Here is a 27,322-nt window from a genome sequence, read left to right on the forward strand (position 1 = left end):
GAGGAGCTCAAATCTCGCACATCCATCCGTTCCATTGGTAATTTCCGTTTCTATTTCTCTCTCATTTCTCGATTCCGTGTTTTTAGGGTTTCGGTGAAAACCCGTAGAATCGTACCAAATTGATTATTCCGTGCCTTTGTTGTTTATATAGTGTAAATTGACTGATTCCGTGTTCCAAAGTGCAACCAAATTCCAATTTACGGATTTTTCCTAAAAAAATTGATTTGAGGGTTTAAATTGTAAAAATGCCGAAATTTAATAAATTGACCTATGTATAGATCCTAACGAGCACGGCTAGCGGGATTGACGAGCTTACCGAGTCGCGAGATCGCGGACCCTCTACGTGCCCTACGTAACCAGGTGCGGGGGTTCACGGGATCTGTTTTGGGGTTTATTCGTAGAACTAAATAACGGTGCATATTATTATATTATGTTGATTGCTTGATTTAAATAAACTGTGCATAGCATGTTGAATCTCTGATTGAAAGCATTTGTTGCCGCATTGCATTAATTGTGATATTAGTGAAATTGAATTGTATAACTGTTATGATTCTCATGTTGGTACGGTTTATCGATTGTGATCTGTCGTTTTGAATAAGTGAGTGGAACCACAGTATGACTTGGATTGATTGTGTGAAGTGAACAGTGTATCATAGTGGAAAGTCTAGCTAGCTACTAGACTTTCATCCAGGACCCTTATGCGCATCTGGAGAATGGCCCTAGTGAACCCAGTACCGGTTGGGTAAGGGAAGTGCAGTGTAATTTTAGGTAGAACTGTGGTTCAGTGATTCAGGGAAAGTGTCAGTGATTTCTTTTTGAGAAAAGTGATATTCTGTTGCATATTCGCGGAATATGCCCGTGTTTATTTTAAGTGATGAATTGATGAGATTGTATGACTTGAAACCAGAAAATAGAACTGTTAAGCCGGAGGTGATCGATAGTTGATATCTGTACCTCATAACCAGACTTATATATATTATATCTGTGAAACCAAATCTTTCTGGAAAATTCGTTGATTGATGTTGATGAGATGTGAATTGAAATCCGTTTGAATCTATTCCCGGTACATGTGCATTTATTATTACTGGTAAATGAATAAATAGATGCCCTATTGCTAGTGTATTTAGTTCTGGTGATGGATTTCGCACAAATCCAGTAGCCCTTTAAATTCCGCACTGAGAAAACGGATGACAGGTTTTCTCACCCCCTCCCCTCGGGGAATTTTTCCCTTTGAATTGATATGTGCAGGTAAACGCGAGTGAAGTGGGACTCGGGCTCGACACGTGAGTTTAGGCCGGGCTAATAGGTTATGCCAAACCCTTTTATGTCCATTTTGAATGTGTAGTTGAACCCGTAGTCGGTTATTTTGATGTATAGGTTATTATCGAACCGTATTATGTTATAAAACCCTAACGGTATGTTTTAAATAGTTGTTATGATTTAAATGTTGAAATTGCATTTAATGTCATTAAAAGGGTCCAGTGAATGGGGAGTAATTGTTTAAGTATACGGGGATTTGATCGGGTTTGAAAACGGGGTGAAATTCCACGAAAATGGGCAAAGGAATGAAAAACAGTACTCTTATTGCGGGCCGCAATAACCCTATTGCGGGCCGCAATGAGAGCAGACAGAGGGAAGTTCGCAGGCTGACTTCCAACCAGGTCATTGAGGGCCGCAATAACTTTATTGCGGGCCGCAATAACTTTATTGCGGGCCACAATGAATGGAGTCAGAGGCAGTTTGCAGAGGCTGGAAATTTTGGGAAGGGTTGCGGGCCGCAACAGCCCTATTGCGGGCCGCAATGGGTTCCCAAAAATACTGTTTTGGGTATAACTTAGCCAAATTAAATCGGTTTTGAACCAAACTTGTTTTAAATCAAATCATATGATAATTTGACTAATCTGGGCCGTCGGTTAAAGGATTTTTATGCCATTTGACTTCTTTGAAATCAAATTTTCCGGGCTCTATTGAGCGGTGCTTCGTAACCTCAGACAACGCTCGCAGGGGGCTGCCGCCCCCCTGCCACCCCCCGCATACTAATAGAATCAGGCCCACCCACATAAACATATATCAATATATATATATATATATCTGTATGAACAAAACCGCATTTTAAAACGAAACTGCGCGACCCCCTGTCCCGGGGTGTGACAATATTCGTGTCCGTATTTGTATCCATTTATATTCGATCCATATTCATATCCGTTTAATATCCAATCCGTATCCATATTTAAAAAATAAAAATGAATACACATATGATTTTACCACTATCCAATTCGTATCCAATCCGTTTGCATCTCTAACCTCGGAAGGTCACCATTGAAAAAATATATTTTTTTTTAAATATGGGTTGGAATCATCCAACACATTTCAAACCTCTATGTATTAATATACATAATTTACTCACTTTGTGGGTTTCAAACCGATAAACTCTTACATATGAGCTATGTGCCTTTGTTACTAGACCGAAAATAAATTCTTTCATCATGAAAAATGTTTAAACCATGTCAAATGGTATTATACAAACTTCTCTTCGATCAGTACATGCTATCCAAGAAGAGAAAAGGTTCTTGTCCACAGAAGACTGTCCACGGTTTGTCCACAGCACATCACCTTATCCATTTTAACTTGTTTTAACGGACTCCGGTCCGGACTGTAACTTTATCTGATTTTCATTTACGCCATTTATGGTAATCCCAATCCCCTCTCACGCTCTCCCTCTCCTTCAGTAGAGATGTCCTCCCTCCTCTCATGCGCTCTCCCTCTCCTTTCACCTGCTCCGCCACCCCGCGACGTGCCCTTCAAATCCTCTCTCTGTCCTCTTCTTTCCGTGACTCTCCAATCCTGCTCCTCACTCACAAATTCCAAACAATCGCTACCACATCAAGTTCTTCCACCAGATCTAGATCCGATGACTATGATGAGATGAGACGAGATCACGATCAGCTCCAAGTCCATTGTTTGATCAGGCAACCGTGTCATCGTTGTGCCATTGTTTGATCAAGCAACCGTGTCATCGCTGAACCGATGGATCAACTGATTTTTGTGTGGTGAACAGATTTTTGTTGAACAGATGATGGATGTATGTATAGATTTAGAAATTTTACAGTATACATGGTATTATTTTATGACTTATATTTTGAAATTTTACAGTATACATGATTCTTTACAGGTTGTAGTTTAAGCTGAAATGTAGCATTTTTTACATTTTTATCTTACAGTATACATGGTATTATTTTATGATTTAGATTTAGAAATTTTACAGTATACAAAATTCAATTGAAAATTTTACTGTATACAAGATTCAATTTTACAGTATACAAGATTCAATTTTACAGTATACAAGATTCGAAAATTTTACTGTATACAAGATTCAATTTTACAGTATACAAGATTCAACCCAGTGCAGACACTAATAACTAACTCTAACTGCCAATAACCACTAATAACTAACTCTAACTGCCAATAACTTCCTATAACTGCAATTTCCGAAAGTACAGTTTGAAAGTATATTTCTTTTCTCATTGCAATCTTTTTCTAACTATCATGGGACCACTTCAAATAGTTGCTGGATGTTTTATGATTAACTGATATATTTTATGTGATATATTGTATAATTATACAGCATGTAGAAGTAATTTTACAGTATTCGCGCAAGTCAAAGCTGTGGACAAATGGTGGACAAAAGGCTGTAGACAATTAGACGCTTCCTAAACTTTTATATTTTTATGCTAATATTTGAATCTGAGATCTATATTTATCGGTTTTCTCCCTCATCTTAAATTATTGTATTGCCGTATTCGTATCATATTCGATATGATATCCATATCCATATCTATGCACATAGATAGTCATAGACAAACAATAAACACATGTCCATTTCATTGAAAAGATAATTATTCCATCTGATTTCCAAAAAAAGAAAAAGAAAAAAAAAACTCCAACAAGGAGAGTAATTATCTATGAACACTCTTAATTGTACAACGAAATATGTTATCGGTAAAACTTTATTAGTTTTTTACATCATCTAAGCCCACTGGTTATTATAACAACCGGAATTTTTAATTAAAATAAATGGCAGGATTAATAAGATTAAAATAAATCAAACAATTTCTGATAAATAAAATCACAATCATAATGGGATCCAATCCGTGTTGATCCTAGTCCTAAGTTTTATTAACACTGAATGAATATTTAATCCAATTATCATATCTTAATAATAAGGTAAAATACCATCAAACTCTAGTTAATCCAATTCAAAGATGAATTTCCTCATTTGGTAAGGTAAAATAAAAGAAAATAAAAGAAACAGCATAAATAAACTGATTATGTAAAATCGTTTGGAGAAGAAAAATATACATATTGGTTTCGGGAAAATTAATTTCATATCCACTGTGATGATGGCAAAATATTTATATCGATCTCAATTATCCATCATATATATCCTCACACAAATCTTACATAAAAAAGAAGAAGAAGAAAATGATCATAATTTCTTCATTTTCAGCATGTGGCATCACGCTATTTTTTTTGTATCACGTTACATAATTAAGTAACGACATATTTATCTCGTCATATCACATATTTAAAAAACTAACTATATCATCTATTCATATTTAATATGCAACAGAGTTCAACATTTTCTTTAGAAATTAGATCACTCCGCACTTAATTGAATAATTGATTTGATCATGCCAATTGGACCGAGTAAATGGTTTCGATACTTCTATTTTTTGAGATAAAAAAAAAACCTCATCATTATTTTCTGACAAAAGGATTTTTAAAGTTCAAAACAAATTGAACGATGTTTTCTGTGTGAGAGCAATTTTCTTAAATATTTTGAAGGTTGTACTCTATAGGAGTACAACTAGGGTGTTCTTAAGCTCACCAAAGTGTTTGGTGAGCTTGACTCCAAAACTCGTCAAATCGGTTTCAAATGACGAATCCGAATCGTTGGAACCCGTCTATTTTACGTGTAATGCATCTACATGTGAAATTTTTTAACTTTCGAATTAGTTTAGTATAAAGTCAATTGGTCAAAATTAGAAGGTTAATAAATTAATTTTAGTGCATTCATTTTTTGAACATGTTTTGACCGCTTGACTTTATACTAAACTAATTCGAAAGTTTAAAAATTTCACATGTAGACGCATCTCACGTAGAATAGGCGGGTTCCAACGGTTCGGATTCGTCATTTGAAACCGATTTGACGGATTTTGGAGTCAAGCTCACCAAACACTTTGGTGAGCTTAAGAACACCCTAGTTCTACTCTACTCTATAGATTATGTTTGCTGTCAGGAACGATGGTAATAGAATGTTACTACAGTTTCTGTCAGACAATTTTTGTTTTGTATAGAAAATAATAAAAAAATAAGAGAGAAATATTCAAAGTGTATTTGTAAATTTTTATTGATAAAAAGATCGGTACTGATTTCACTGATTAAAAAAACTCAATGTTAGAATTAGTACTAATTTTACTAATCATTCATCCTTCTAATATATTTAAAATTTAAGATAATTTATATATTTCATAAAAAAAATAGCAGTGAAAATAAAAGTAATAATAAAGGATGCTGATAATTATCCCCGCACTCCCATTCCCGCATTTACCCCCCTCCCCCCCCCCCCCCCCCCCCCCCCCCCATTAACTTCCATAACTACCATGGGGGACCATAAAAACTTCAGCACTGGTTTTTTCTTTTTTTACTAAAGTATTAATACTTATGTATATAAGTATTTATCTCTAAGAACGAAAGTATTTAAACCAATAAGGTAAAATTTTTTTATATAAATAATTGTCTCTCCAAACAAATCTCAAACCACATGGAGGACCATTCACATTTTTAGAGGTGAGTTTTTTTTTTATCTCATTTCAATCTCGTCCACATTTCTGACGATATATGAGGAATTTTGCAAATCTAAAATCACGGACGTTTTCTACATAATTTTCTTTTTCAAATGAGATCCATGATGACATACTTTTGGGCACGTCATTACACATGCATTTATACCTCATTGTGCAAGTATTTATACTTATACTTGCAAATATTTTTTACATATGACAGTGACTGACATATAAAATAATTAATATCAAGTATTACAAGTATTTATACTTATACACTAGAGTGTTTATATCTATGTAAAAAATACTTGAATAAGCACCCTTTATACATTTATCATGATGAATATTTTTTTATATAGATAAATAATTAGTGGGAACCATAGTACAACTTCTAATTTTAAAAGTGTTTAAATAATTAGTGGGGACCATAATATAGCATTTCTAAATTGTAGTTGTGGAGATGGAGGAGGGATAGGAGTGTGGGGATGAATATAATTATTCAATAATAAAACAACTAAGATAGAATCGGTGAAATTAGTATCGATGCTATTTAGATCGGTAAATCTTCTACTGATACTTTTATCTATGAAAATTTAATTAGATCGGTAAATCTTCTACGGATACTCTTTCTGTTTTTCTCTTTTTTTTTACTATTTTCTATAAAACAAAAAATTATCGTTCCTGATTGATAACTAGATAAAAATGGCAAATGGTAAATGGTAAATGGAGAATGATGGATTCATGATTTTTATTAGATGAGGAAAAAAATAATGAATGGAATTTAAATAGTTAAATTGAGTTTAAATCTATTAACTAATTGATAACTAGATAAAAAAATATATATATAATATTATGATCTCTAATTATTACCAATCTGAATTCAAAGAATTTATTCTAATTTTAATCTTAAATTATTGGGACCGACTAAAATCATTGTTGGCCACTGCAGGACCATCTCTGTTGAATATAAAACTGAATCACAGAAGCGCATATGAACCAACAACGTGAGAGTGTCACCGATTTGGTTCTCCCAAAATAGCAAGGCTCTTTAGAGAGCCTCATTTGTTCTGCATTCTATAAAGTTCTCTCACACTCTTATCTAATGGGATCATGAGAGATGAATTCAAAATAGCCTTGTATTATAGGGACCAAATCATAATATGCATCCCAGGACACCCTTAGCTGTCTAATTTGTTAATTATTCAATTCAACCCATTATAAAATTGAATATTACCTCTTAAGTGCTACACATTAAAGATTAACACCCTATATAACACATTAATGTTCAATAAATATAAACCGCATATGATCATTTTTAATTAAGTATAAAATTAATAGTATACAATACATAATTATTTTACATATTAGTCCAACCTTGAATTATCCAGTAATGAGAAATAATCCGGATCCTCTATATTACTTCACCGATTGAGGTTTAATCCGGACTGTTCGATTAGAGTCCGGCTCAAGCCATTGATATATAAATACATTTAAGATTCGTGCTAATATATAACGAACGGACAGGATTTAAATTTTAAAAATAATTTGGTGAGGTAACCTGGGTGATATGAATTCCGGAAGAGTATCCTCTCCAATGCGTAAAAGATTTCCTTCACTTTACGGTTTGAGATTTACTGTCATACGCTTTGAGATTCGAGCTAGCACAGGAGCAGTGTTATTTGTGGTTTGAGATTCGTGCAAAGTTAAAAGGACGTTCCGGATCCACTAATTCTAAAGGATTCCTTATTACGGTACCGAGGAGGAGGAAGTAAATTCATGAATTCCACTCATATAGCAGAGCATCATCACACCACCTTTCAATCAATCTGTCGCTCTCACCTCAGTTTCTTGCATTTCAAGTCGAAACTCAAGACTCAAAATGAAACCAAAAGATGGCAAAAAGTATCGGAAAAAGGAGAAACCTGCGCCACGCTGGAGCAACGCGCCGAAGGAGAAGTCTCCAACTGAGGTAACGATTGAGAAAGACAACCCCAATGTGGATCTTAACGAGTGGTATTCAGTCTTGATTCTTCACGTGGGAAGCCACCTCATCGAGGTCACCTCCACTTCAGATGAGTCTCGCGCTGCCACGTGGATCACTGAGAAGCTCCAGGAGCAACGCCGCCTTCGCCGAAGTGGCGGGCCCCAAGTGGTGAGCCTCTGCGCTTTCAAGGGTGTTTCCTATAGTAAGAGGAGCTGGAGCATCAACATCAAGGGTCCCACAGGCCACCCCAACCATCCATCAAACCCATACCTTGCGATCAGTATCTGCCTTGGTGGGTCCCACGTTCTCTTGTACCGCCATCACGGCTACGATGGCAACAGCTTTTCAATTAAGCCACTGGAGCATCTTGTGGATGACAAGAAGGTGGTAGTGGTCGGAATGCCGATCAAAGATATCGCCAAGAAATTACAAGATCAGTGCGGGTTGCGGGTATGTGTTTGATTCTGTCATATTAATTTGCTTAATTCTTTATGAAAACTTTCATTGCCTGCTGTTGTAAAGATCAAGATTATTCTTTGAATTCTGATCCAAAATACTTGGATTGGCGTATTAGCGTTAGTATATAATATAACTCACCTAAATAAACAGTTCTGCTTCAATTGAGCACCAATTGGTACTTCTAAGCTAGTCATTCATCCAGACTGTGGTTTATTAAATTATGCCTGTAACTATTTCAATTCATCGTTATAGTTTGTTCTATGTTTAAGACACGCACCTATATATATTCATGCAATTCAATTATATAATGCACTTTTGTGTGTTATGTCAACATATTCTCAATTTAACTGTAACCATTTCTGATGATTCATGATTAACTCTGTATCAGTTCAGCTGACACAAGTAACAATGAAGTAATCTATGTAAAATTACAGATTAGATGTCCAGTGGATCTAAGATTGCTGATAGCTGGTGCCTATGGGAAAGATTCCCTGAGAGATGATCTGGTACTGGAGGAGATGGCCAGGATACCACTGGAGGGTATTCGACTGGAGAAGAAGCCAGCCAGGGTAGTCGAGGCCGACTGGAGCTCTGACAATTATAATATTCATGAGGAACAGGAATTGGAGCTGATCAAGTATGCGGCTAGAGATGCATTTATCTCCTATGAGATTGCTGCCATGTGCATCCAAAAGACTGGGTTGCCCTCTGAGGCTCGCTCCTGCTGACGACTTTAGCTTGTTTTCGTTATTAGACATTAGTATGTGAATCATAGTGCAAAAGGTTTAGGATCTAATTCTCTGCATAGAGTTATGTTCTTGTAGTTTTGGGGTGAAATTTGGATTAGTGAACTTGAGTTTTTAGGTTTGGATTTAGTTCGGTACAGTTTGCCAAGGAAAGCTCTAATTCATAAGGCGTGAAATAAAGATGCATTATGTATCATGCTGCTAGTTGGGTGTTTTCTTGTTAAATCCTTTTTTGTAAGAAGATTCAGTTTTATGATCTTGTTACCCCAAGCTTTATGATACTTTTTCCTTGTTACGACAACTTTCAACTTTCAATTCATGGTAGATTGTCACATGCTGATACAAGAATAGTTCTTCCTTGTTGAAGTAAATGCAAGGAAGATAGTTCTTTCTTGTTTCTTTTAGTAATAAGGCCCGCAGGCAGATACTTGCAACAGAAAACCCAAATGATAATTCTTTCTTGTAATAAATCAACAATGCAGAATTAAAGCCTGCGATTCAGTACTACGTTCTAAAAGGGTATTTATCGATTGCTCTGTTTGAAAGCCTTTTTTACATCTTTTGGAATGGATTCTAGCTGGACCAACAGATGTGAGCTAGTGAATTCTCAGTCTTATGATACCTTGTTTGAAGTTTTTCTATTTTTTAAAAGTGCATAATATTTACACATAATAATACATACTGAGATGAAAGTGTATGTAGGAGCTAATTCTATCAGAAACAATCAATATAAGAAAATACACATTTGTCCAAACTTTTCAATTGTTTAAAAGAAAAATATCCAATTAGGGCCCCGTTCAACCCAAATAAACCTTAATAAATTATCAATTTTGGAATTAGGTTCCAATTTGACCCAGTTAAGCCTGAATTAGGCACAATCTAAACATGATACTGGTGGCATTAAGTTTCACATTACTATAGGCTTCATATGCGATCGTCAAGGCTGTGGTTGAAAGGGAGCGCTGTGATCAGCGATCCTTGTTCGCCTTGCCTAGTCTCACAATTCCTCGCTGGGGCACTGGATGGATCAATGGAGAGTGCGAGTGCAAAAGCAGGGGAGCGAGGAGAGCGCGAGTGATAGAGTTAAGAAAAAACGCAGAATAAGTAAAAGAGCAACCATAGGTGGATTAATTTACGCCAGCGTAAACATTTCTTTACTCCATCTTATTCCATCGGATGTTATTCTTGTTTGGCAGCTTAACTGCGGAATAAAGGACTTATTCCGCCAGTTCAGAAGCACAGTTAAGGAGCAACCCAAACAAGGCCACTAGCATTAGCTCATTCTCTGTTTTTCCCGGTGTCTGAAATGGCACTTCATTTTTCTACGTACACTCACTTCACTTGCTTGCATTTTTGCATCCCAAGCCCCAATATGCAACCAAAGATTCAGAAATTAAAGATTTCAAAAGGATTCACGCTAAACCACCTTGGAGAAGAAGGCGTCACTTGCTTCATGAAATGCTGTTTCTCCCTATTTGTAGTGTCTTTCATGAAATATAATTAACCTCTCGCAATTTATTGCTATTATACACACACACACATAGAGGTTGGCTAATATCAAAACTTTTGTTCAAGAGTGGTACAACCAATTGGTTTTTCAATTTTCAAAGTTCAAGCAGTCAATCAAAACAGTTAGATGTAGATTTTACATTTTTTGAAATTCTTTTACTTATTATTAAGCCAGTTTTTAAATCACTGATTTTAATAAACAGTGAAAAATTTCTGAATCATTGAAAACAATGATTTTATAAATGATTTAATAAATAGTAAAAAAATTCAAAAAATATTAAATTTGGTCTCCAATAGAGGTGTTCATTGGATCCGGTTTAATCGGTTTTGAACCAAACCTAACCGAATTAGTTCAGATTAAACAGTTCGGTTTTTTCGGTTTAAAGGATCGGTTCGGTTGATTTTTCAATAAGTTTGGTTCGGTTCGGTTTTAAAAATCCCAAGAACCGAACCGAACTTTTTTTTTCTTATTAGCGTAACTTGATTCATGTGATCATGTTCCTGTGTAAGTTTGTAACTTAGAGAGGGGTTCGGCGCACCAAGCCACCAAATAAACTTAGCGACTCGTATGTTGTATCTCCATAACCTAATCTAGACATAGCCGACAACAGTACACAACCCGTCCTCTCTCTCTCTGGCGAAGTCGCGCTGGTGCATGCGGCTGCTGGTCAAGCATATGAGTTTATCTGTGAGAATTTATCTGTTGAGTTTACCTTCATTTGGGACAAAATTTAAAGTTTATTTTACAAGCATATGAAGCTATGACAATACTTTGTTGTACATGGTAGTTTATGTTGGTTACTGTTTAATTTTTTATCTGATGCTTTTGTTATGATATACAAAGGATCGATGATGGAACAGTCGAGAGAAGGCAAGTAGATAGTTTTTTCTATGCCACAACAGATGCTGATGATGTCATGTAGCTAGTTTTAGAATTGTTTTTTTTTTTAGCTCTTTTGGCAATTTGGCATTGTAATATTATTTGGAGACTATTTTAAAATAATAATTGGTATACATTATACTTGTATTCTATGTTTGTACACCATAAACATGTAAAATGTGTTGCACCGAAATAAAGTTTTGTAATTGTCACTTTGTCAGTGTATGCAATTGAACATTTTTATGATTATAAAACATTGAAAAAAAGTTCGGTTTGAACCGAACAAACCAAACTAAAAGTTTGGATCGGTTCGGTTCGGTTGATCCACTAAAACGGTTCGGTTAAGTTCTATTTTTAAAACCGAAATAAAAGTTTGGATTGCATGGAACCGAACCGATGAACACCCCTAGTCTCCAAGTACATTTTATTATAGATTGAATGTTGAACGGTTTGAATCGACTGTTTAAACTTTGAAAATGTAAAACCCAAAGCATTTGTTCCACGGTCTAGGAACAAACATTTTGATATTAGCCAATCTCTTCCCAATTTCCCACTGAAAATATGTCTCATTGCTACACCAATTTCTGGATTTTGATCGTGTCATTGGAGTTTTTAGATAGCAGTATCCATCATAATTTTTCAAATCTCATTCGAGTTAATTCAGATATCTCAATTTTATAGAAACTTTGTGATTTTCCTCGTTATGAAAAAGACAATGTGTTAGATAACAGAACCAATTCAAAGGTCAGAACACCAAATTTCTGGCCTGCCCTCTGGTTAAATTAATCAGACTCTGGTTATTGAAATAATATTTTAGTAAATTAGATGTATTATAAAGAAAATAAGATAATTTATAAATATAAATTAAGAAAATCGAGAATCAATTTAACGACTGGAACATTATTTTATGTTTAGGCTTGTGGGATATTTCAAATTAGATCTCTTGATCTATCTTTATTCCTAAAAAACAATGAATTGAAAAAGTTTTACTGTTTATCCTCCTTTTTGTAAATAATAGAAAGCAATACTCAGAATCAGTGTTTTAAAATGCGGTTTTGCTCATGCATGCGGAAGGCTACTGTATACCGCATATGCGGTATGTGGACGCATATGTGGATTTTCATGCAGATTTATATATGCGGATTTTAAAATAAAAATTCACTTATATATATATATATATATAGAGAGAGAGAGAGATGGGCTATGGTGCATTGCAATGCATAGGCCATAGTGTGCATTGGACCATAAATCACCGATTCAAAGTCCAAATGACCGATCCAAACCGTTCATCTTGTTCTCCATATTAATATGTGCTTGGAGACCAAATTTTATATTTTTTGGAAGTTTTTTACTATTTATTAAGCCACTTTGAAAATCGCTGATCCAACGGTGACTTCTGATTTTACTGTTCCAAACAGTCACCGTTGGATCAGCGATTTTCAAAGTGGCTTAATAAATAGTAAAAAACTTCCAAAAAATATAAAATTTGGTCTCCAAGCACATATTAATATGGAGAACAAGATGAACGGTTTGGATCGGTCATTTGGACTTTGAATCGGTGATTTATGGTCCAATGCACACCATGGCCTATGCATTGCAATGCACCATAGCCCATCTCTCTCTCTCTCTCTCTCTCTCTCTCTCTCTCTATATATATATATATATATATATATATATATATATATATATATATAGAGGTAGGCTAATAAACAATCGATTGTTCCTAGCCTCCTGTGCAACCAAGTCGTTTTTGAATTTCTAAAATCCAAATGATCGATCCAAACCGTTAGATGTGATCTCCATATTAAAAGGTGCTAGGAGACCAAATTTTACATATTTTGGATTTTTTTTACTATTTATTAAGCCACTTTGAAAATCGCTGATCCAACGGTAGCTTCTGATTTTACTATTTGGTTAAGCCACCGTTGGATCAGCGATTTTCAAAGTGGCTTAATAAATAGTAAAAAAATTCCAAAAAATGTAAAATTTGGTCTCCTAGCACATTTTAATATGGAGATCACATCTAACGGTTTGGATCGATCATTTGGACTTTAAAAATCGAAAAATGACTTGGTTGCACGGGAGGCTAGGAACAATCAATTGTTTATTAGCCTACCTATATATATATATAGAGAGAGAGAGATGGGCTACGGTGAGTTGCAAAGTAAAACACATTTCTACTTCACGCCGTATTTTTATTTTGAAAGTCCAAACGACCGATCCGAACCGTTAGATGTTTAATCCATATTAAAATGTGCTTGGAGACCAAATTTTATATTTTTTGGAATTTGTTTACTATTTATTAAGCATTTTTGAAAATTGCTGTTTTGCTATGAACAGTGAAAAACAGTAAAATTTTCTGGACCATCAGATCAGCGACTTTCAAAATTTCTTAATAAATAGTAAACAAATTCCAAAAAATGTAAAATTTGGTCTCCAAGTACATTTCAATATGGAGAAGAAGATGAACGGTTCGGATCGACGTTTTGAGCTTTAAAATCGCAAAATATGAGCGTGAAGTAAAATAGTCGTTTTACTTCGCAACTCACCGTAGCCCATCTCATATATACATATATATGAGGAGGGTTCAAATGCACCCAAATTTTTGTGCACCTAAATTCACCCTATCTTTCAAATCGTTTTTCTCTGTTTTCAAAGTCCGAATAGTCAATCCGAACCGTTAGATGCGATCTATATATTAAGATGTGCTTGGAGACCAAATTTTACATTTTTTGGAATTTTTTTACTATTTATTAAGCCACTTTGAAAATCACTGATTTTACATTTTCTGGACCATTGGATCAGCGATTTTCAAAGTGGCTTAATAAATAGTAAAAAAATTCCAAAAAATATAAAATTTGGTCTCCAAGCACATCTTAATATATAGATCGCATCTAACGGTTCGGATTGACTATTCGGACTTTGAAAACAGAGAAAAACGATTTGAAAGATAGAGTAAATTTAGGTGCACAAAAATTTGGGTGCATTTGAACCCTCCTCATATATATGTTTAAAATCTTAAAGCATGTGGTTTCGTCTACACTTCGCTGACAGTTGTACTGTCTCCATTTGGTGTTCTTTATTCCTGTCAAACATAAATGGTCAGGAACATTGCCATACAAAGACGTTAGTTCAGAATTTGATGTTGCCTAGGATACGAAGAAAGAAAATTGGATATTTTTTTGTTTCAAAGTTCTAAAAAACAGCTAAAACATGTTATAAGATAAATAAATAAATAAAACTATTTTGAAATTATCAGCTTAACGCATGCTTAAAACTTTGTGCTATATTTATATTTAGAATAAAAGAGCGTTCTATAGAGCTTTTGATGAGCTTATAAACTCGTCTTCATTCCGCAATAGTTGGTGTATCGGTGTAAATCATATAAATCCAAAAGAAACCCAACCTCAAAAGGTTTCAGAACATAAATCAGGACAAATTACAAGCTTTATATCTTTGTTTATATAATAACCTTACTAGCAACATTTCTATAATAATCCTTATTACTTCCAAGTTCAAATTTACAGAGCGAAGCAACAATAAACTCCTAGAATTACCTTCTCTAGAGAGAAGCCTTAATGTTCTCAGATAACCATCTAACCTCTCCTCAATCTTTACCTCAGTCAAAACAGGTTCAGGATAAACTTTCATCAAATTCGTTAACCCACAAAAGATTACATACCAGTGAAACTATATACTATATTTACATTTGGACAGACCAAAAGACATTACATTAAAAAAGCTAAATTAATCCTCAAAAAGAAAACAAAAAACAAAAATAGGTACTACTGCACCTAACATTAACTCCTCAGCTAGTCCCATTGCTATATATAAATTACTGAAGCTGCCTTACCTCAATCAAACTCATGTGTCAATTCTGTTTCCTCTCTTTCTGTATCGACTGAAAGATCCTTGCAGCCGACTGTGTGGCCAGCTGCGGGTTGTGTGGGACCACCTTGATGACACGTGTTGTAGCACCACCACTTGGCGACGGTTTTGGCAAGAAGGCATCTGTTGAGGCAGACCTCATTTGAAAGAGGGGTAAAGCATCCCCTCTATCAAAAGGACTACTTGCTGTACTCCCTTGTAAGTCACTATCTTTAGATGCACGGACCCACATGCAACCCGAAAATGCATCACTTTTCAACTCAGCCATGTTGCATGAGCTGCGTGATTGTTGCTCAACATATACCGGCCCATTGTTCTTTGATGCAACTATGTGGCTCACCTGCTCGACAGCTGAGGTTGACATGACTGGAGTAGGGATCATACCCGGGTTTTGGTTCATGACTTGCATGCCAAACGGTGGGAAGTAATTTGGAAGGCCAACCGCAGCCATGTTCTGAGGTGGGTGAGATGGTACTGGAACTGGCATGGGCATCGGTACACCATAACCTGAATTAAAGAAATCGCCAGTTGCAGTGGGAATAGGTACTGGAGTTGCACAACCAGGAAAAAAGGGTGAAATGAAGCTACCAGCTGGAGGGTAGTGCCCGGCGTAGGGCCCCGAGTAGGGTTTGTATACCAGTCCTTCTGAGGGGGACATTACTGGAACAAGCCATTGGTTGGGAGCGGGTGGAAGGCAACTGGAGTTGCTTGGTTTGTTTTCAGGAGGAGCCATAGGAAACGCCACAGGATTGACAGCAGCAGTGGATCGGACCTGATTGTGGTCGGGTGCCTCCTCATGAGAAGGGACAGGCTCTTGGTTGCTGGTGTTGTTTTCTAGAGCAACAACTACAGTCTCCGAAGAATACTCAGGTATGTTCTTGATCATCTGTGACTCATCTGTGTATTTGCTTCCCTGTGACCGTGCAATCAAGTTTGATCCAATGGCCGGAACAGGTTTAATGGGTGCAGGTAGCTTCTTCCCGAGTAGTGAATCACTCTGTAGAAGGACATGGGGTGATGCTGCGATCAACTGCTGAACCTGATTTAAATTAAAAGGGTTAATATAGTGGTACAGATTTAAAACTATTTCTTACTTTCTTTGATAAAATGATGAAAAAACTCACTTTAATCAATCTGTGCAGCTCAAATAATTGCACTGCAAAAACCCGCTGCTGGCTGTACATATTTATTACAAATATCAGTTGCATATACCAAGAATTGAATACGACAAATATTAATGACAATTGACAAAGAAGACTTCAAGGATCATGAGGCCCGACTAAATGGGGCATATCATATAACTGAAATATACCAGATAACTGACCAAAGAAAACCATATTGGCTCTCAGTTCTTTTTTTTCTTTTCCCTTTTTTTTTTCATGAAATGGGGCTCAATTGAGATTTTGGAAAAATGAAGAATTGACCATTGGAGAAGTAGCCAACCACAGATATACAAATAAAAAAAGATCATATGACCATTGAAAGGACGAGAGTCAAGGAGAAGTAAATTGACTTAGCAAGGCCACTTACTTGACAATAAGGCGCCTGGCTTTCCAAAAAGTTTTGTGACCAATAGCACTGACCACATCATCTGGGGAGATACTTATCCCCAGCATCGTCTCCTCCATAAATCCGTCATGCAATGCCTCCAGTTCCTCTCTGTCTCTCCGCTCCTTTCCCTCCCCCTTCTCTCTCTCTGAATTCAAACAACCCTCACCTTTCTCCAAAATCTTAGTATTTATATTACTATTCTCAGAAGAAAACTTAGGCAAGGTCATGAACTTTTTTGCAGACTTGTCCCCAGATTCCTGACCCAGTAATACCTTTTCTGTGGTTTGTTTTTGCTTGAAAATAGTAGGCACCATAAAATCATCATCTTCTACTGGTTTTTTGCTACATGAATCCCTTCTAGAAGCTTCATTTGCCCGGGTGGAGCTTGAATCGGGGGCAATGCTATGTTTACTTGAGGAAAGCACTTCTCTTCTGACAAGTTTTATTGGTCTTCTCTCTGCATCCGTTCCAGCTGGGGATGGGTGTGGTGCATCAGTTGACTGAAGGTTGACTTTGTCAGAGGAATGAGCAGCTGTGTGCATAGAGGAAAGCACTTCTCTTCTGACAAGTTTTATTGGTCTTCTCTCTGCATCCGTTCCAGCTGGGGATGGGTGTGGTGCATCAGTTGACTGAAGGTTGACTTTGTCAGAGGAATGAGCAGCTGTGTGCATAGAGGAAAGCACTTCTCTTCTGACAAGTTTTATTGGTCTTCTCTCTGCATCCGTTCCAGCTGGGGATGGGTGTGGTGCATCAGTTGACTGAAGGTTGACTTTGTCAGAGGAATGAGCAGCTGTGTGCATAGGAACATTGAAGGAAGAGAAAAAGGGCCTTTCTTTATTACCACCTCCCTGCTTTACCAATAACCAAGATTAAACATTCCTATAAAAAGATTGCTGACTACTACAAAAGACATGGAAAACAGAAACAAAACAAAAATTCTGACATGGTGCTAATATCAAAGAAAAGGCATATTAGGTATAGCTCCATAAAACTAAACATGTGGAACCACCCTTCCTGGAAGAAAAATTTGGAATCGTTCAGTTTTTCATGATTGTCAGCAAACAACAAAGGTGAGATGCTTCATATTCTTCTATTAACAAGATGCACAGCCATGCCAGCGATGCTAACTTCAGAATATTTCTAATTATTTTTATGTTTTAGCATGTTTCCATATTTAAGAAAAAGTTGACATCTGAATAAATACAATTAACGTTAGAAATGAAAGAGGCTCCAGTTCATACGAATTGGAAGGGACCAGGAGATAACCTAATTAGAAGATTAAACACAAAAATTTCAACATTGCAACCATTTCCTTCCTATTCTATTCCAGTTCTTGTCATTCTTACCCACCTCAAATACTTAATTCTTACAAATAATTGATACATAGCTACTAAGCAAAATAGTAAAAGCTGCCGTGGAACGCTTACTTTTCTTTGACTAGCTATTTACATAAAATTTGCAAAATACTTACCATCATTGAATCTGTGGTTTTGTTTTTCTATTTACCCCACAAAGGATCCAATTATGGCATATCTCAAATCTAACCACCACGAAGCTATGTTAGAGCCGTCAGCAAAACACTCAAAAATAAAACAAATACCGTCCATGCACCTGTCTCCCAAAAAGGAAAATCTTCCGTTAATCTTGAGAGAAAGCATGCATTTTTGGGAGAACTAAATAAGCAAACCAAACCAGGGTGAGATGAAGACTTCAGCATCAATCAAAACTTGAAAATTCTACCACGGTAGCCTAATAAGCGTGTAAAATCAAATTCAGCACTCAAAAAAATAATACAATTTTCTCCACAGCACGCACCTGGCTCGAAGAATTGGAAGGGTCTAAATTGCCTCCTTTCTGCTGAGGCCGAGTTGAAGACGAAGTGCTTGAATTAAACCTCTGAGAGGGCACACTGAGCTGTTCATATAGCGCCATTTTGTTGCGAGGTGGGGCCCGCGGGCCCCCTTTATTGGCATCATTGACATGTAGTCTTGGAAACATTGGCCCCATGGCCTTACTCTCTTCCTCTTTACCTCTCATCCCGCACCGCCTATTTCAGAACTCCCTCGGCACAAAACGATATCGTAGTATTCAAAATTCCAGCGGTTTGGTATGGGGATTCGACCACTAAGGCCCAAAGCGATGAAACCCTAGTTGGTTACACCGAATATGAACAAATCGATAATAAATACTGAACGTAAAACACCAAACTCGGTAGATATTTGACCTGTGCCAATTTGCAACACTCGATTTTTAGTCAAAAGCAGGAGGTGATGAGATAAAATTCAGAGACAAGAAAAGGTGTAGGAAAAAGGTAAAAACCTATGGAAGTCTGATTGATCCGTTCTCTGAATTGTGATGGAATCGATAGAGAAAAAAGAAGCAAATATCTGAAGAATCAGTACAGAGAAAGAGCCAGTGAGAAGGCGGAGAAAGATAGATTCGGTGAGGAGAGAACCAACAGAGAGCCCCGCTTTCTCTCTCTCTCTTCCCCTCTCTCTTGAGGCTCCAGATCCTAATCCACAGGGAACAGCGATTTCAAACATTTCCTTGAACCCGGAGTCAAATATTTAATGTATATCTGTGAAGAGTTTAGAGAAGGATGTTCTCCTGCGGAAGAACAGGATTTGGTTGCTTCCAAGTTCTAGCTTTGGTCAGTGAAATGAACCATGTTTATTTGATCTGTTCTTGAGAAGAAAAAAAAGGCAAAAAGTGCTGTTGTGGGTCCATTGCATTTGGATCCTCTTTGAGAAATTATTGTTGATACGGGTAGTCTATCATTTAATTCACACACCAAATTACAAAGAAATAACTAAACTTGAATTATGCTATTATATTCATTTAACTTCATGCTTCTATTAAATCTAAAATATTTCTCATTTTAATGAGTATTCAAAAAATTATTATTATATATAAACGAAAATTTCACTATAACATTAATTTATAAACATAAATATCTAAGGTGCAGAATTTATCAAATAAACTTAAACATTGACTTAAAAGCTAATGGATTATGCTTCAAGATGAATTATATATTACATAAATTAATGAAAATTAATGTAACTTAAACATTGACTTAAAAGAAACTTTAATCATAACATTTTATCTCATAAAATAAAATAGTTATACAAATAGTCTCTAAAGTATTACTCGTTTATCATTTTAATCTTTAAAATTTCAAATATATCATTTTCATTATTCTAAGTATCATTTATTATTATTCTGAATTTTTTTTAGTTTCTAGAGTAATATGCCGTCCCTTCAAATATTTTTTTAATTTAGAGAAAATTGGTTATTTGTCACTTCAAAACCATCAAATTGTAAAAATGTCATCCCGAAATTTGAAATTGTAAAAATGTCACTCCACTCTTCATTAATTTGTAATTTTGTCACTCCAAATAATTAATAACTAAAATACCCTCCTTTCTTCTCCTGCCTCCTCTTCTTCTCATGTTTCGAACTGGAGCCTCCAGTTGAGGCAATTTCGGAATTGCCAGCCCCATCCCCGACCTTCTCTATAATTCCAATGAACTAGCAATTTCTGTATAAGCTTAACTTCTCATTGCCAATGTTTCATTTAATTCTTGTATTGTTTTTCCACAGACAAAATTGCATGGTAGAATCTGAGTTGCATGTCTATGAATTTTTTACATGATTTTAGAGAGAAGTATGAATTTACCAAAAATATGGTTTATATTTCTTAATGAGAATTGATGAATTGTTGGACTTTCTGAAAAGTTATAAATCTCTTTAAATTAAATTAGATTATGGGATTTGGTGTAAATTTAGTATGGGATTTGGTGGCAGGACAAAATATTTATAAATTAGTAAAAAATTTAGAATGGATTGTAAAAGAAGGGTTCTTCGTTGATATATGCATTTATTGCAGTTTGATCAAGGCTTTTTGTTGGAAGGGTTCTTGTCGGAACACTGAGATTTATACACTCTGTTATATTCTTAACATACTTCTCAAATCAGATGATTGTAGGAGCTATACTGACTACTGAGTACCAAGGTATGTTGACTGGTATAGTGGCATAGTTCTAGTACCGATATTAGTGTACTGGTACTAGTCATCAACTACTTAACTGTGTAGTACTTAGTGTTGGAATCTTTGTGTTATTATAACTAGAAGATTTTTTTTTTGTACAGGTCTATTGCACTTTAGGTCTCTCATAAATCTTGCCGAACACTCAAGAGATGTCATAAGACAATGATTGTGATGTTAGTGTTGGAACCTTTATGTTAGTTTGTCGAGCATCCCTCCTAACACTTAACAAGATTGGTTTCAATGTAATTGTTTTGTTGTTGATAATTTTTATCCTTGTTGTTTACTTGTGAGTTATTATGACATTCAAAGATAGGACCAAATTTTGTTTGATAATTTTGTGCTATCATGAACATAATTATTTGCTTCGGATTACTAACACCTCTCATTGATATATGGTACTCCAATGTTATCAGTATCAGCGATATGGTGAAAAAGAGCAGCATATTTTTTTTTCTGAATTGTTGTTAATCTAATATTAATTTTATTAAAAAGCAAGCATCACACTACTGTTTATTTCTCAAAAATATTTAAATTGTACTCAAGGAAAACATAAAAGCACCATCAAAGAAAAAAAAATGTAATGTATGAACATATAACTTGTAACCTATATGAACATAAAAGTAATAATTTTACAATTTAAGTCATAGTACTGAAGCAAAACTGAAACAAGTCCAGAACATTTTCTGAAGTATGAAGAAAATAGTAGTTCAACATTTCTTTAAAAAAATAGCAATCTGAGAGACTCAGAAAATAATTTCAAAGCCTTTCAAGGCATTCGTCTTCAATTTTATAGTGATAACAACGAATTACATCAATTACATACCAAGCACTACAAGTGAGTCATTATCGAAACACGGCATAAAATAAATAAATTATTTTTGCAGATTGAGAGTAACAAATTGCTTCGCATTGTAACTCATACAAAAAACCCTGAAAATAGAGAAAAGAAGAAAAATGTCAAAATCAGAAAGAAAAAAAATGTCAAAACAAGCAAATAGGTTTTCAACTGGAATGTTAATAAATATCCAGAAGTCAAAAACATCATCCGGCTACTTTGAGTATTCATAATTCCTAAAAACTAGTAATAATTCCAATAAAACTCAATTTTATTATTTTCTCTTGGTAGCAGTACTCCAAGTTTTCAACTGAACTCAAACTATGTCCGAATTCCGATTAAGGCTTGACCCTGTTAGTTGGCTGCAAGTGCCATTAGCTCCTCAATAAGCCTTGATTTTTTCTAAAATTTTGCAGACTGAAAATAACACCAGAAATTTGAGTTTAGAAGGCAAACCTTACTGATTGCTTACTCAATTCAATTTTCCCGTTCACATAATTCTTTGTGCTCCTTTGTATTCCTTTGTATTTTCAATTTTGTATAATAATTTTTGCATGAATAATAGAACTTGGAAGTTCAAGGGCAACTCAGATTGTTGAAAACTTTGATAGAAGAGAAATGTTTGTAAAGTTAGTCATTCAAATTATGAAACTAAGTAGCGACAATATAGTCTGTATAAGATTTGAAGAAAAGTGGTATTTAAATTAATTAGGAGAGAGCTTAAACCAGTAAAGTCGGAAAAAAAGTGGAACCAGTAACAAAGTGGCTGAGAGAGGAGTTCGTCACTGGTCAGTCGCCTTTGCCTCTGTCGCTAGAGAAGAGATCAGGGAGATGGTGCCGCCACCGCTCTCTCTCTCTCTCTCTCTTTAGGTTTTCGCGTGAGGAAGAGAAGGTCGGGGATGGGGCTGGGAGTTCCGAAATTGCCTCAACTGGAGGCTCTAGTTCGTAACATTTTACTTAGGAGAAGAAGAAGAGGCAGGAGAAGAAGAGGAGGAGACGAAGGGAGGGTATTTTAGTAATTAATTATTAGAAGTGACAAAATTACAAATTAATTAAATTTGAAGTGACATTTTTACAATTTCAAATTTCGGGATGATATTTTTACAATTTGAAGGTTTTAGAGTGGCAAATAACCAATGTTTCCTTTAATTTAAATAATTATAGACTATAAAAATTAATTATATATATAAATTATATTAAGTGGCTTCGTTTAAATTACTAATCAATAGATTTTACAAGCAATAGAAGAAGAACCTCTTACCCCGATTATTAAATGCAGGCCAGGATTATAGGATAAACCACGTCGGTCTTAGGGTTGCTTTTATAAAACCAGTGTACGGTGGGGATTGTGTTGCGTGGCCTTATCTGACGGAAAGATCTTGCCACGCCACTTCGCCTTGTTGATAGCTGGATTCGGCGAGATTTTATTTGCAACTTTTGCTGTCGTGGCAATATTTGGTACAGGGAAAGGACGATTGCGACAGCCGTGGGAATTCTATCAATTCGAGAAAATGGAGACGTCCTTTCAATGTTTAAATTGAGAGATATGACTCTGTGATGACTGATGAGTGATGAATATTCCAGACTAGCACCTCGTTATCACCTTTCTGGAAGAAATGGAGACATCTCTGACGACTTGTCGACTCATTAATAGGCTTTATTTATTTCTTTTTTCTTTGAGGGAATTTAATTGGTTTCTTATGGCTCTGAGAGCGAGTGCGTATCCTCTGAGATATCTCAACTTTTGCGTGACCGACGTGTCCGGTGTCTATTCGGAGGTGATGTAGGGGTCAGTATTATGTGTGCTTTGAGATTCTTGTATAACGTATTTAAACGGTTAAGATTTTTCATAAAGTCACGCAAAGTTTGAGATATCTCAGAGGATACGAATTTTCTGAGAGCTACGTTACGTAGATCCTAGCGATTTGGGACTAACGGATATCGGATCGATTTTGGGTGCACTTTTGGATGATTCGTTTTCACAAAAATTTATAAGAACCATGTTGTCATTTGATTTCGGTCTAAAGGATTTTTTTTTTTTTATGATCCGAATTGTCAGTTTTGATACGGGGTGTTTTTACAAATCTTCATGTAAATTAAATTAGTTTTTTTTTGCATGAAAGTACCTTCTACTAAAATAGCAATTCGGTACATAAAAAAAATGACTTTGGACTAAAATGGTAGTTCAGTTTTTATGATTTTTGTAAAAATAAAACTAATCAAGTTGGTTTGGTGATTTGTTTTTTAATTATGGTTTCTAAAAGGATTCACACTTTTGTTTGATTCACTTTATGATCCGTAAATGTGTAATTTGTATGAATATTGAAGTAGCGTGCACATATTATGAAGCGAATTGGACAAAAGCATTGTCCATCGAATCCAAAATTAGTGTGATTTCCATTGGACCCAAATCACTAGGGTCGATCCATATCGTCTGCTCCGATTAATATTTGTATGAATTCTAATCGGACGGTTTAGATTTAAAATATAAATATTTGTTATATGAATTCATAGGTAGTATTTCGAATTTTGCTTAAAAATTAATTACTGAAGAATTATTAAAATTAAATGACATAATTGGCATAAGGGATTTTATATTTACTAGAATTATGGTTACAAATTTACAGGTAACTTTTTTAAATATTAAAAGATCTATAAAATGAACAATAGTATGATAAATTGTGTGAGAATTTTTATTGAAAAAATATAAAAGAGCTATATTATTTTAAGGAAGCGTCTAATTGTCCACAGCTTTTTGTTCACCATTTGTCCACAGCTTTGACTTGCGCGAATACTGTAAAATTACTTCTACATGCTGTATAATTATACAATATATCACATAAAATATATCAGTTAATCACAAACATCTAGCAACTATTTGAAGTGATCCCATGATAGTTAGAAAAAAGTTTGCAACTTGCACAACAGGACAAAATAAATGTACTTTCAAACTGTACTTTCAGAAATTACAGTTATAGGAAGTTATTGGCAGTTAGAGTCAGTTATTAGCAGTTATTGGCAGTTAGAGTTAATTATTTCCGTCCGCACTGGATTGAATCTTGTATACTGTAAAATTGAGTTAATTATTACCGTCCGCACTGGGTTGAATCTTGTATACTGTAAAATTGAATCTTGTATACTGTAAAATTGAATTTTGTATACTGTAAAATTGAATCTTGTATACTGTAAAATTGAATCTTGTATACAGTAAAATTTTCAATTGAATCTTATATACTGTAAAATTGAATCTTCTACACAGTAAAATTTACAATTGAATCTTGTATACTGTAAAATTGAATCAGCAGAACTGTAAAATTAAATCTTGTATACAATAGAACTTTCAATTGAATCTTGTATATTGTAAAAATTAAATTTTGTATGCAGTAAAATTTTCAATTGAATCTTGCATACTGTAAAATATATACTGTAAAATTGAATCTCGTATACTGCAAAATTTTCAAATAATACTGTAAATTTTCAATTGAATCTTGTATATTGTAAAAAGACAGTTAGATGAGAGTGGATAAGATTGTGGACAAATGGTGGACAAAACATAATGGACAGAAACATTTTCTCTTATTTTAAAGCTTATTTGCAGCTTAGGTACATCACGAAAGAAAAATATGAAAATACATGAAGCGTTCAATAAAAATAAAAATAAAACAAGATTGAAAATATGAGTATGTAGAAGCGGAAGCAGAATTTGAAAACTAAATCGTTTTTAGGGTAAAAAATGGCTGGTATCTTTTGCATCTCATCGTATCTTACATTATTTATCTCTATTTTTAAAATCCAACAATTACTTAATAGAATATTAAAATGTGCTTGGAAATTAACTTTTATAATTTTTGAAATTTTTATTATTTTTTTAAGTAGATACACAATAATTTTGTATATATCTAAAAAAGAGTAAACAATTTCTAAAAGATATAAAATTTGATCAACAAGCATATTAAAATATGAAATAATTTTAAGCAGTTCGAATCAATTGTTCGGACTTTAAACATAGAGATAAAAAATGCAATGCACTGTTAGAGATGGAAGATACAAAGTATTTGAACTATTCTCATCATTTTTAAGTGTAAGAATAACAAAAGGAAAATCTAATTCAAAAGTTTTTATTTTGGCAACCAATTTTAATTCTGCCGAGAATAATATAACAATTTGGCATAAAAAAATTAATTTATTGGGTAAACGATTAAAGGTAGATCTTACTGATTATGACTAATACGACGGTCTTACAATTTAGACTCCGTCAAATATTACACATGAGCGGTTATTACAAATGTAGCCCGAAATTTTTATTTGTAGCACAAAAAAAAAAAAATTGTAGATTTGAGGGATTTTCACATTTATTCGAGCTGCACAGCCAATATGTTGCTCCCCATAAATAGGCCGCAGATTGGTTGTGCAGCCCGGGTAAATATGCAAATCCTCAAATCTATAGTGTTTTGTTTTATTTTATTATGTTTTATTTTTAAAAAAATCGACAAATGTAGCCGTGCCTTCAAACTAGAGGTGTCGATGGATATGATACGGATATGATAGAATCATTTTTATATCCATTATCCTTAAGAATTGACTATATTTATCTCCATTCTTATATTATGCACGTAGATGTCTTGATCCGTCAATGACTATGATTGAAAGATGAAATTTCGGATTTAATATCAGTCCTCTAATCAAATAATATGTCTTATTTTGATTAAATGTATCTTTTTTGCGTGTAAAAATGGAGGTCAAGCCTCCAAGTTCCATTAATCAGACACAAGTAGTGTCAATTTTACAAGGTGAAAGTTTGAAATGACAATTGTAAGAAAATACTAAAAACTAACTCTTGCTTCTTTTTTATTCTAAGTAGGCTTCATGAATTTTAACAGTTGATTTGACCCATGAAGTTATTATTTTTTTTTTTGAAAACTTGGTAGTAGCTGCCAAGGTTCGTAAGGAGGAATCAAACTCTTGACTTTTGGATATAACAACTCTAGAATATTTTTCTAGTCAATTGTGCTACCTCTCTTTTCTCTCCATGAAGTTATTGTTGGGTTGCATTTCCTCGAGACACATTATTGTTTTTGTTTCTGGGGTAACTTTTTGTTTCCTATAATTATAATTTTTTGTGAATCCACATTTTAGAGGAATGCTGATCGTAATGTGAAGTTTCAAATGGGACGCTGTCTAGTTCTCTGATTTGAGTGTTGAGTTTTCAAACTCAAACTCAATTATCTAAAATCAGTCTGGGATTGTGACAGTCTAAGGAGTTGGAATGAAGAGAAAAAAAACTAGGTGGAAGAGAGAGAGAACTGGGCAGCAGGGAGAAGTACCAGGAAAGGGACATAAAGGGGGAGATGGCCTGAAGGGGAGGAAGATAGGAAGCGTGTCATCTGCAGAGTTTTTCCGTGCGGAACTGTGCGAAGCTTTTAGTCTGGTCCGTTCGTTTCAAATCGGACGGATCAGATCAGATCTTGTCCGAATTTAACAAAAATTCAAAATTTGCAGAACTTTTAATCCGGTCCGTCCGATCTGAAATGAACAGACCAGATTAAAAGCTCCGCAGGGAAAAACTCCGCAGAGGATAT

At 34.9% G+C, this 27,322-nt stretch overlaps 2 protein-coding genes across 3 annotated transcripts; one reads left to right on the forward strand and one right to left on the reverse strand.

Annotated features, from left to right (window-relative positions):
* Positions 1–7,693: 7,693 nt before the first annotated feature.
* Positions 7,694–9,037, forward strand: LOC144563419 (uncharacterized). Its single transcript, XM_078312892.1, has 2 exons — positions 7,694–8,277; positions 8,721–9,037. Exons 1-2 carry the CDS (start codon positions 7,723–7,725, stop codon positions 9,012–9,014), a joined length of 849 nt encoding a protein of 282 aa, XP_078169018.1. The 5' UTR covers positions 7,694–7,722; the 3' UTR covers positions 9,015–9,037.
* A 6,017-nt stretch (positions 9,038–15,054) lies between these two features.
* On the reverse strand, positions 15,055–19,493 carry ELF3 (hydroxyproline-rich glycoprotein family protein). Of its 2 annotated transcripts, XM_078311778.1 has the most exons (5): positions 19,180–19,493; positions 18,676–19,084; positions 16,840–17,708; positions 16,434–16,485; positions 15,055–16,348 (listed from the first exon to the last, which is right to left on the reverse strand). In XM_078311778.1, the coding sequence occupies exons 2-5, from the start codon at positions 18,895–18,897 to the stop codon at positions 15,293–15,295; spliced, it is 2,199 nt and encodes a 732-aa protein (XP_078167904.1). In that variant the 5' UTR covers positions 18,898–19,084; positions 19,180–19,493; the 3' UTR covers positions 15,055–15,292. The 2 variants fall into 2 exon arrangements, with proteins under 2 accessions (XP_078167904.1, XP_078167905.1); XM_078311779.1 differs by lacking the exons at positions 18,676–19,084; positions 19,180–19,493 and adding an exon at positions 18,332–18,471.
* Between the last annotated feature and the right edge of the window lie 7,829 nt (positions 19,494–27,322).

Source organism: Carex rostrata, chromosome 12, assembly GCF_964058835.1.
Source record: "Carex rostrata chromosome 12, lpCarRost1.2, whole genome shotgun sequence".
NCBI classification, from domain to species: domain Eukaryota; kingdom Viridiplantae; phylum Streptophyta; class Magnoliopsida; order Poales; family Cyperaceae; genus Carex; species Carex rostrata.

Excerpts from the sequence above, each read along its gene's own strand:
- ELF3 (XM_078311778.1), bottom strand. The coding sequence starts at position 18,897 with ATGAGAGGTAAAGAGGAAGAGAGTAAGGCCATGGGGCCAATGTTTCCA. Across the intron at positions 16,486-16,839 it reads GCCAGGCGCCTTATTGTCAA|CCAGCAGCGGGTTTTTGCAG; the intron begins GTAAGTGGCCTT and ends AAATATGTACAG. Across the intron at positions 16,349-16,433 it reads AGCTGCACAGATTGATTAAA|GTTCAGCAGTTGATCGCAGC; the intron begins GTGAGTTTTTTC and ends AATTTAAATCAG.
- LOC144563419 (XM_078312892.1), top strand. The coding sequence starts at position 7,723 with ATGAAACCAAAAGATGGCAAAAAGTATCGGAAAAAGGAGAAACCTGCG. Across the intron at positions 8,278-8,720 it reads AAGATCAGTGCGGGTTGCGG|ATTAGATGTCCAGTGGATCT; the intron begins GTATGTGTTTGA and ends GTAAAATTACAG.